General features: G+C 34.2%; 1 protein-coding gene, 1 long non-coding RNA gene and 1 pseudogene across 2 annotated transcripts; 2 read left to right on the top strand and 1 right to left on the bottom strand.

The window, feature by feature from the left end:
* The first annotated feature begins 266 nt into the window (after positions 1 to 266).
* On the top strand, positions 267 to 5,829 carry LOC132053503 (probable serine/threonine-protein kinase WNK10; annotated as a pseudogene).
* Positions 4,556 to 7,011, bottom strand: LOC132053504 (uncharacterized). Its single transcript, XR_009414135.1, has 2 exons — positions 6,757 to 7,011; positions 4,556 to 5,131 (listed from the first exon to the last, which is right to left on the bottom strand). It is a non-coding gene; the product is annotated as an uncharacterized LOC132053504 (long non-coding RNA).
* Positions 7,012 to 10,008: 2,997 nt separating this feature from the next.
* LOC132053502 (calcium-binding protein KIC-like) lies at positions 10,009 to 10,903 on the top strand. Its single transcript, XM_059445565.1, has one exon. The coding sequence runs from the start codon at positions 10,258 to 10,260 to the stop codon at positions 10,594 to 10,596; it is 339 nt and encodes a 112-aa protein (XP_059301548.1). The 5' UTR covers positions 10,009 to 10,257; the 3' UTR covers positions 10,597 to 10,903.

The raw sequence follows: 10,903 nt of genomic DNA, 5'->3' as shown, positions 1-10,903 counted from the left end.
CTCACAAAAATGTTATACTTATTGAGGTGTTTTTTTGACCATTATCCCTATTTGTTTTTACTTTAATATGGAATATACAAAAACATAGGAATTACAAACAGAACGCACAAGTGTTTTGTCCCTTATGCGGAGTATCATTCTTGAGCAATCAAATTTGCCTAGATTTATTTTATCCCATTCTTTTCTCATCTAGTTTGTTCATAACCTCCCTTTTCTTCAGTCTCTCCTACTTTTTCGTTTTACCTTTTCATCCTTATCCCATTTTTTTCTCATCTAGTTGTATTTTACTTCAACCTAAAAGACTAGTGCTGCCTTTGAACATTTGCAAAAAGTACCATCTTCCCAAATTTGTTCATGCATGTTTTTCCAATCACAATTTTCTGTTTGAGTAAAGGAATATTTAGGTGTATACCTTGAATGAAGAAGACTTTAAGATTATCGTGTTACAATGGACAGCGGTGTTATTTGCATGGCAAGAATAATCCCATCTAAAACAATCTGTATTCCATCGACTAATTGGGTCGATCTCAACAATGCCTTTCTTGCTTCTACTCCCAATGATGCCCAATGTCGATTCCAACGACAATTTTTCTTCTTCAACCACGACACGGTTGGCATTATGTTCCTTGTGTGTTTCTTTTTGAGACATGCAAAAATGTCACCTTTTCTTGATGAAATCCTCTTTTGCCTTTGAGTATTAGCTTGTCTTTGTTCTTGTTGTTTTTTTCCCTTTCTTGTTGCTGTTTGGTTGTTCAACAGAATGATTTCCAGGGCTGGAATTGGAAATGGAAATGGGGAGACGTTAGGATGTTGTACAAATAAGAAAGGAGGAGGATCATTTGATTGGGCTAATAATGAGCCACCTTATAACTTGCAAGATGACTACGTTGAGAAAGACCCTAATGGCCGATATGTTCGGGTAATTATCTCTAACTCTAATACTTATTGATTATTGAAGTAGTTTGTTTTGCACACCAATGTTTGTTTAAATTTATATAGTATCTAATGATTCAAGTTTTGATTTAATAAAAGAAGTTTACAAAATAAGAGTGTGTTCGAGTTAGTTGATTAAAACTAGTTGATAAACATTAATTGCTGAAAAGCATTTTCAGGTGTTGAAGCTGAATTTTATAAATAAGTCGTTATGTGTTTGGATAGAAGTGTTGAAGTTGATAATAAACCGTTAATGTGTCCGGTAAAAAAGTGGTGATAATCACTTTTTCTGTTAGAATGACTTAAATGTCCTTAAAGCAATCATACCAAAAAATTAAGTGTTTTGTGTAAAAATGATGAGTGATGGAAATAGAACAGATTGATAATTAGAGGCAATGTTTTAGGATGAGTATTTCGGAGATTACAAAAGGTAGATTACAAAAGGTCTTAGGGGTAAAATTATTAAAAAAAAAAAAAAATTGGTCAAATAAACTGTACTTATAAGGTATAAAACCAAAAGTTAGGGGTGATCAACTTATGACTTTTGATTTATAAACACTTTTGGTGTTATCAAACGCGAGATAAGCCAAAAGTGTTTATAGCTAGTTTGACCAGCTTATGAGCTAAACGAAACACCCTCCAAGTCACATGGTTAACAATTAAAACTTACTAGTTAAGTTTAGTAATTTGACAGTGGATGTCCCAAAAGCACACGATTAGTTGAAGGCTCCATTTTCTAAGTTGGACTCATGAGGAGCGAAAGTGCAATTTTTCCATTTTACTGCTATTTATTTTCATAAAAACTCTGATGACTTGTGTTAAATGCAAAAATTAAAATTTTATAGAAGGTTATTACATTTTAGGCCGATAGGTGTCTTTGAGGTAGGTGGTCTTAGCTGAGATGCAAAAAGAAGAAGAATTCCTTGACAATTTTATTAGTAGAAAACAATGTCAATGTTGCCTATAATTGCATCATTATTAGCATTCATGAGCTATACACATGGGCAGTGAGTTTTGCTGAATTTTTTAGTGGTTTGGCTAAACATTTTGTCTCTCATTATTTGTCAAATGGTAAGAGCTTAAGAAATGTGGAACTTTCAAAAAGGAAGTACAATAAGGATAAGAAATGTGTCATATTGAAGAGCCAAAGCCAAGGTATTTAAAAGACAATTCAAGATATATATGGTGGCAGGTCAATAGAAAACTATCCAAGCAACTTAAAAAGCAATTTTTCAAATTACTCAAGAAATTACTCAAGAAAAGGAGGAATAGCTCACCTGATGGAGGGAAAGAAGAAATTTGATTTGTGTTAATTATTTTTGCTAATTATGTTGTATATAATATGAAGGCCATGATCATTTGCATGAACTTGGTTAAATTTATCCTGATCTACTTATCTTTCAAATTCCCTCCTAATATCCTGATCATCAAGTTCAAACTAGATTTTCTATTCGTATTGACTTATTTCTGCTTTACTTGAGCCGGGAGTCTATTGGAAACAGCCTATCTACCTGCTAAGATAGGGGTAAGGTCTACGTACACCTACCCTCCCGCAGTCCACTTGTCCACTTGTGGGATTATACTATATATATGTTGTTGTTGCTGCTGTTGCTATATGCTATAAAACAAGGAGTGGATATTAATTATAAGAAAAGAAGAAAGGGATTATGGAGTCTCTATTTATTTCCTTTGTCTATCAGGCATAGTTCAAAAATATCAGTTCATTGACAATCCTTTATAGCACCTGCTTTTGTTTTCTCTTACAGTATAATGAGGTGTTGGGCAAGGGAGCATTCAAGACTGTGTATGTTCCTTAACTTTGCCTCATTTTCTGGTTTTCATTTTGATCTCTGAATTTAATATGGCTAAATAAAATTGATAATTTTCTTTAATTGAAAGAATTAAGCTGTTTGTCTTGTTCTTAAATTGTGTAGCTACAAGGCATTTGACCTACTTGAGGGTATTGAAGTTGCATGGAGCCGAGTAAAAATCGATAACGTGTTGAAGTCACCAGAAAGTTTGGGAAAATTGTATTCAGAGGTTCATCTTCTGGGACAATTGAAACATGAAAACGTAATGAAGTTACACTATTCATGGATTGATGACAAGAAGAAGACAGCTAACATGATCACTGAGCTCTTCACGTCTGGGAACCTAAGGCAGTAAGTTTTCTTGATAGTTACTCAGTTTCTTCATTTGATTATTATTTTGCACCTTTTTCATTTTTGGTTCCTCGTCCAAATCTAATTACGGGCGCTAGTCAAAATCTACAAAACATATACAGTGATTATATATATATAACATGTATATTTATTCTATACAAAACATATACATTTGTCAGCTACTATTATTTTTTAGAGTACCAAATATGTAATTATCCCTATTATTTATATTCTCTTAAAATGATAATGTATTCATGGGTGTAGATATCGTAAGAAGTATAAAAGTGTTGATATGAAGGGTATAAAGAATTGGGCAAGGCAGGTTCTTCAAGGTTTGGAGTATCTCCATAGTCAGAAACCACCTATCATTCATAGGGACTTGAAATGTGATAATATTTTTGTCAACGGAAATCATGGGGAAATCAAGATTGGCGATCTTGGATTGGCAACCATTATGGAGCAGCGCACTGCCAAGAGTGTTATCGGTATGGTTATTTCTTGTATTACAATTTTAGACAAAATTCCTTCTCGAATACTGACTTTTTCATCTATTGCTATACAAAGGGACACCCGAATTCATGGCCCCAGAGCTCTACGAAGAAGAGTATAATGAACTAGTAGATATATATTCCTTTGGAATGTGTGTGTTGGAAATGGTAACTTTTGAGTACCCTTACAGTGAGTGCAAGAATCCTGCCCAAATTTATAAGAAAGTTAGCTCAGTAAGTTCAATAATTTGATGCTTAAAATTATATTCTCTTTCTGAAAATGTGTCGTTATGTCAATCTAAATTACTTTGCATTATCAGGGCATTAAACCTGCTTCCCTCAATAAAGTTATTGATTCTGAAGTCAAAGGATTCATCGAGAAATGCTTGGTTGGAGCATCCGAGAGGTTGTCAGCCAGGGACCTCCTGAAAGACCCGTTTCTTCAATTTGAAAACTTGAAGGAGTCAGTCGATAATCAAATTCAGTTACCTCCGCAATGTCCTAGATCTTTGAGTTTGTCGAAAACCTTACCTCATCCCATGGATGTGGATTCAGAGTGTAACCAATCTATATATACAGATTCTAGTTGTGGAAGTCCTCGCACTCCAAGTTTGGAATTCCAGAGATGCCATCAGAATAATGAATTTAAATTAACGGGGAAGAAGAATGATGCTAACTCAATTTCATTGACCTTGCGAATCCGAGATCCTACTGGTAAGCATATGATAATCAATTTATTTCCTATTATTTTATTGGGAAACTAGCACTTTTAGTCCGTCAAATATTAATAAATTCTGATTTTGGTCCTTCTGAATTCTGGTTAAGCACATTTAACCTTCAATTCATTGATATATACACTTTTTATCCTTCTGACCGTGAATCTTCACAACTATAATAAATTATTTTAAGTGCCAAACCAGTGTCGATGTAGTATGTTAGTTTTGTACTTTTACTCCATATTTAAAAGTAATATTGTTCTAAAAATCACTTATTTGATTTTCCCATATAAATGGAATAACCGAAGGTTAAATGCGCTAGTCAAATATTACAAGGACCAACATCAAAATTCATTAATAATCAAGAGACCAAAAGTGCATGCAATTACCCCTATTTTATGGTATTTTATTTTTTAGCATTATGAAATCAGATATCCTCTTTCTTATTTCAAGCATTTGCTTATCGCAGGTAGTGTAAGAAATATACACTTCATTTTCTATCTTGACACTGACACTGCACCTTTAGTTGCGGCTGAGATGGTTGAACAATTGCAGCTAGCTGATCATGATGTAGCTTTTATTGCTGACTTCATTGATTACCTAATAATGAAGATATTTCCTGCTTGGAACCCAAGCAAACAACCTCAAGAAAGCCTAAAACTATCTTCAAATTCTTGGCATACAGACTTGACCGGTTGCGCATCCAAGTCTATAGGTCATCAAGGTGTTATTCCAAAATTCAATGTGGAAACTCAAGTTGGTGCTCGAAGTGATGAAGGTGAATTGAATGTGAATTTAGATGGAACTTCTCATCATGTTACATTTGCTTCCCCTGCACTCGTGGATGATGGAAAATCTCAAGCATCAGTTTCTAGAGTTATGACTGAAAATGCTAATATAAACAATGGGAATTCATTAGTATGTTTTGATGATCCTGTTAATGATGGAGGTCCTAAAAGTTGTAGTACAAACATCTCGGAGATGGATTTCAGGTACTTGTTTCATGATGAATGGACAGTTGTGGAAAACAGTGGTGATGGTCCTGAACGCGTACAATCAAATGAACATGGAAACAATTCAGAGCTGAATTATACAGATATCGACAGAATTTCTAGAGGCATGAGTTTATCAAGTGGTTCTTTTTCTTCTTTAATCGAGAAAGACGAGGATCCAGAGCTAAAGTTGGAGCTCAAAGCAATTGAATTGCAATATCAACAGTGGTTTCAGGAACTCTCAAGAATGAAGGAGGAGGAATTGGAAAACTGCAGGAAGAGATGGTCGTCAAAGAAAAAATTGGCAGGCAACTGAACAAGAGTGGATGCATTGCCAAGTTTCTTCAAATATCCTAGTTTTCTGATAGATTAATGACTATGATCAAAGGCTATTATTCGTTTTTCTTCTTATTCCTATGTGTAACTATAACTTCAATCCTTGAAGGACCTTGGTTTCGTTTTAGACCTAAGAGGGATCACTTTATACGCGGATATTTTGCTAGGTGAAGATCAAATATAAATCCTATATTACTGTGTACATTGTTGTATAGCTTTCTTTGTTTTCACCTTGGCTCCGGATTTTTTTTTTTTTTTTTCAGTTGGCCACCAGGGGCAGAGCTAGAGCTTCGTTTATGGGCTCGGCCGAATCCAGTAACTTTGATCCAAATTTTGTATTTATTTTTAAATATTTATTGAATATGTATAAGTAATTAATTTAGAACCTAGTAATTTAGAAGTATTAGAATTTCGAACTCATAAGTTTCAAATCCTAACTCCGCCTCTGTTGGCCACAGTTTGCCCGTACTTTGTAACGATGAAAAGTCCTTGTGAGATTTACACCTGTGTAGCTAATTATAAAGTTGTGTCCTTGTGACTACTAACTATAGGTCATGAGTTCGAGACATTGAATCAACCACTATGCTTACGTAAGGAGAGGCTTCCTATAATTTAGGACCCGTAGGTAGGGGCGGAGCCAGTAAGGGCCAAGGGGGTTCTTCCAAACCCTCTTCAGTGAAAAATTACACTGTATATACAAGGTAAAAATTATTTTTTATGTATATATAGTAGATGTTGAACCCTCTTGGCTTCTTCATTTGTGTACTTCTTTATATTTTTTAACCCCCTTATTTAAAATTCTGACTCTGCCACTACTCGTAGGTACGGCTCTTTTCACGACCCTGCACGAACACGAGATATTTTGTGCACCAGGATGCAGTAGGCTGTAGCCGTGAGCCTATATGTTTGCACACTATCAAAAGCAGAGAACGGAGCATGGTCAGAAAGTTCAATTTTTTCGTTGTTTTTCTTGTGGCAAGTGAACAAACTACTATTAGACAAAGGTGAGGTTTGTTGGGACTGCATAAGTTCAATTTAAAAAAAAAAAAAAGAATTTCATATTCACTGTTGAAAGAAGTTGGACGATAAAAGAGTATAAGAATATTACAACTGACAAGAAGATACATACGAGCACAAGTTCCATTTACATGAAATTCCTATTAATATTCTCCATTCGCGGCCTGGAAGAAGAGTCCAAATTGCAAACAATTTCTCCAAGTGATGCGATCATTATCAATGGAGAATCTATATATCAAATGCAACTATATGATAAAAACAACAGGTTTTCTTTTTTTCTAACGCATACACAGACATAAAGCAAATAATAGTGGTGAAAAAATGAAGCACCGCTCTGGTAGGAATATATATATTCGCAGATATCATTTTCGCAGAATAAAAGCCATAAATAGTCCCTTATCCATGGCAAGAGGCTAAAATGCCCCCAACTATACACTTACCGATTTTAATCCTTTAACTATTCAAAAACTTATTAAATTTTGTCTCCGTCTATTTTTTATACAAACAGCGTACAAAGAAAAGAAAACCGATGGAGTCCGTCGGTTTTGTAAAAAAAAAAAAAAAAAAACTGACGGACTGCTGTTGGTTTTTTTTTTTTTTTTTGAAAATTAAAGAATAAAATGTAGGAACTTGGAATAGAACCCGGGTATGTTCCTTCGCATTAAAGGGTTTTACCACTAGACCACTGATATTCTTTGTTCATATACTTACATTGATTTAATTTATACTGTTTTTTCGCTCTAAAAACCGACGGAGTTTATCGGTTTTTTTATAAAAAAAAAAATTTAAAAAAAAAAAACTGACTGACTCCATCGGTTTATTTTAGAAAATAATATAAAAAATAACCGACGCAGTCCGTCGGTTTTTGTCAGGTTTTTAGTAGTGTTTGAGAAGAATGGTTACAGAAATTGTGTGCCTGAGTTTGTCTTTTCGAATTTCAGAGACTCGAGAGCGACACCTGGGTCGTAATGCTCTTTTTTTTTTCTTTTTTTTTTTTTTTACAAGAGGAACTTGAGGAAAAAGAAGCGGGGAGAGAGAGAGACAAGTTTGAGGAATGGTTTAACATTAATCTCACGGAGGTGGGTTTGTACACTGTTTATATAAAAAATAGGCGGAGACCAAATTTGATAAGTTTTTAAATAGTTAAAGGACTAAAATCGGTAAGTGTATAGTTAAGGGACCATTTTAGACCTTCTCCCATAGATAAGGGACTATTTATGGCCTTTTCTCCATTTTCGCACATGGTACATATTGGAAAGTTCTTTTTAATTCTAATTCGTATTTAAATACATCCATGTAAATGATATTTATATTGAGCTAACATCTAAAAAAGAGCTTAATATATGTAAACGGAAAGTATAAATACTATTAGGCGTCATTTGTTTGCACTTAATGAAGGTTTGTATCTTAATTATTTAAATTTTAATAATTAAATACGAATATATCTGAATGATTAAGATAAATAACTAAGTCTTAATATTATAAATATCCTCTGTGGTTTGCGAGCTATTGTACAGTGAGCAGGTTATATCCGTCCCAAAAAAAAAGTATCATTTCAATACGATCCATTCAAAATTGATGCAAAAATGAGATTTAAATACTACTCCATCTACTTTCACCGATAGTCATCGTCATCGCCACCTATCATTATCAATTATCAACATCATCACACATGCCATTATCAACTACCATCACCCATCACCTACCATCCATAACCATCATCTTTAGAGATAAGTATCACCGCCACCAATCATCACAGTCAACTCTCATCTACACTAGCCAGCATTTACAATCATCACCTCCAACCACCTTTACTACAACAGCCACCAATCACCATCGATAATTACCACGATCAGCCCCCACTGTATATCAACAACCACTACTATTAGCTAGTCACCACCACATACACGATTAACTATATATCACTATCATTCACCACAATATAACCAGGGGCGGAGCTTGTGTAGGAGATATGGGTGATGCGGAACCCAGTAACTTTGACTCAATCTTTGTACTGTGTTAAAAAGTTCATTTAATATGTATAAATAATCTATTTAGAACCCAATAAACAAAAAAAATGTAATTCAGAACCCATAAACAAAACAAAAAAAATATAATTTTGACTTCGCCCCTAAATTTAACTATCACCGCCACTAGCAATTACCGTCATCAACTACCACCCTTAAGAAGTACCGCCAACCACCACCATCATTAGCTGCTAGCCTACTACCCATAACCACCACCACTATCCCAAGCTAGTCGACACCCACACATCCATTGTTAGCCATCATCACGACTGACTATCATATAATTTTTAAAATATTTTGCTAATATATACATATATAGTATTAAATTATTAGTATTTTTTTGAATTTTATATTTATTATTTTTTAGTAAAAACATGTTTTATTCATTTAGATGCCATATCACTCATTTCACTATCTATAAGCGATATGATTATCAGTATAACTATCTTTTAAGAGTTTTAATCATATACATCGTCGTTGTACAAAAATTAAACATGTAAAAGAAAAAGAAAGATGTACTGTTTAATTGGGTTAAGATGAAGCAAATAAATAATTGCAGCATGGACCATATAGAAGATAGGAAAAACAAGAAATGAGAGGAGAAAGGGAACAAATTAAAGGAAACTTCATAGAAGGAGAACAAAATTCGTCGTGACACTTGTGACATCTACCAAATTAAATTACAAGTCACTTTGAAGATCCCCACCTATGAACCTTCCTCGAAACCCTCATTTTAGAATAGATATGATATAAACTATCGTACACGAGATAAGATCGATGCTGTTGACAACTTGGAAACAATTCTAAATTCCACACGGTCAGTGACGAATTTAGAATTTAAATATATCAACATTGTTATTGCTTGGTAAAAGACTTATATATATTAAATGTATTTGGAGGAAGGCAAATCAATGTGTGACTTTTCTAGCAAATGAAGGACACTAATATGACGAAAATTTACTAATCTTATAAGATGCACTCAAGGAAATAATGTTTTCTTCTCTTGACACACTTAAGTTTTGTGACTTATGAAAATATTTATGAATCTTTAGTCTTTTTCAATGTACTGAAGATTTATATCGTTGGCAAGCACATTTAATTTTAGAAAGTGGAAGATTTTCCTCATGATTTGAATCGAATAAAACAAAACTAGTGTTAGCTGCTCCTATAGCCTAGAATCCAGAAATAAAAGAGAGGTAGCGTAAACAACTCCTAAAGATTATTTTATAAATAAAATAAAAACTAGCTTTAAGAAATTGGAGGCCCTACACAAACCATCCACTCATATGGTTCCATATGAATTAACATGGACCATAGGCCATAGCCCATCCCCACTCTCTTTTACCTATCCTACCTAATTAATCAATGATCAAATCTTGCAAGTTGCCAATGTAACAGTACTTAAACTTCCACAATATTCAAAGAAAAATCTACTGTTACATTTGGAGTTCCAAGGGAAGTTTCCTATTAGACCTTACAAGAAATTAGCACTATAAATAGAGCTCCCAACATTTCTTGTTCCAAGAGGAACTTTCCTTACATACCGGTTGTTGACATCCAATTTTGTCAGTGATAGCAAACAAGAAATGGAATATCAAGACTTGTTACCTGTGATGGCGGAAAAATTGGACGTGGAGGCGTTTGTCGCGGAGCTATGTGGAGGATTCAGGCTTCTGGCTGACCCGAAAAATGGCTTGATCACATCAGCGAGTTTGCAGAAAAATTCGGGGCTTTTGGGAATGGAAGGGATGAGTAAAGAAGATGCAGAGGCTATGGTGAAAGAAGGAGATTTGGATGGAGATGGAGCATTGAATGAAACAGAGTTTTGTATTCTTATGGTTAGACTTAGTCCAGAAATGATGCAAGATGCTGAGGTCTGGCTTGATAAGGCACTCCAAAGAGAATTGCCAAAATCCTCTTGTTGATATCACTATTGTCCATCCAAAAATATGAAATGAAGAAAAGATGATGAAGATCTTTGATTGTCAATTTATCATACGGTATATGATATGGATTGCATCTTAAGTCAATATGTTCATTCCCTTCCCTAGCTCTCAGTGGCTGTAATAAGTTTGTGTCCAGGTTGATTCAGTAGTGCCAAAAACAAAGAGATAGTATCAGATAATAGAAGGCATGAATCACCAAAAATTAATGTAGGTTAAAGTTTTGAAGTTGCAAATTTCTAATTGAGATGAAAAGTTAAACTCTCAAGAGTAAAAATACCTACCTTCA

Source organism: Lycium ferocissimum, chromosome 4 (genome assembly GCF_029784015.1).
Source record: "Lycium ferocissimum isolate CSIRO_LF1 chromosome 4, AGI_CSIRO_Lferr_CH_V1, whole genome shotgun sequence".
Taxonomy (NCBI): domain Eukaryota; kingdom Viridiplantae; phylum Streptophyta; class Magnoliopsida; order Solanales; family Solanaceae; genus Lycium; species Lycium ferocissimum.
The sequence above is the reverse complement of the archived record's forward strand: the minus strand, read 5'-3'. Positions and strand labels throughout refer to the sequence as shown.

What these genes read in the sequence shown, in the direction of transcription:
- LOC132053502 (XM_059445565.1), top strand. Translation starts at nt 10,258, where the DNA reads ATGGAATATCAAGACTTGTTACCTGTGATGGCGGAAAAATTGGACGTG.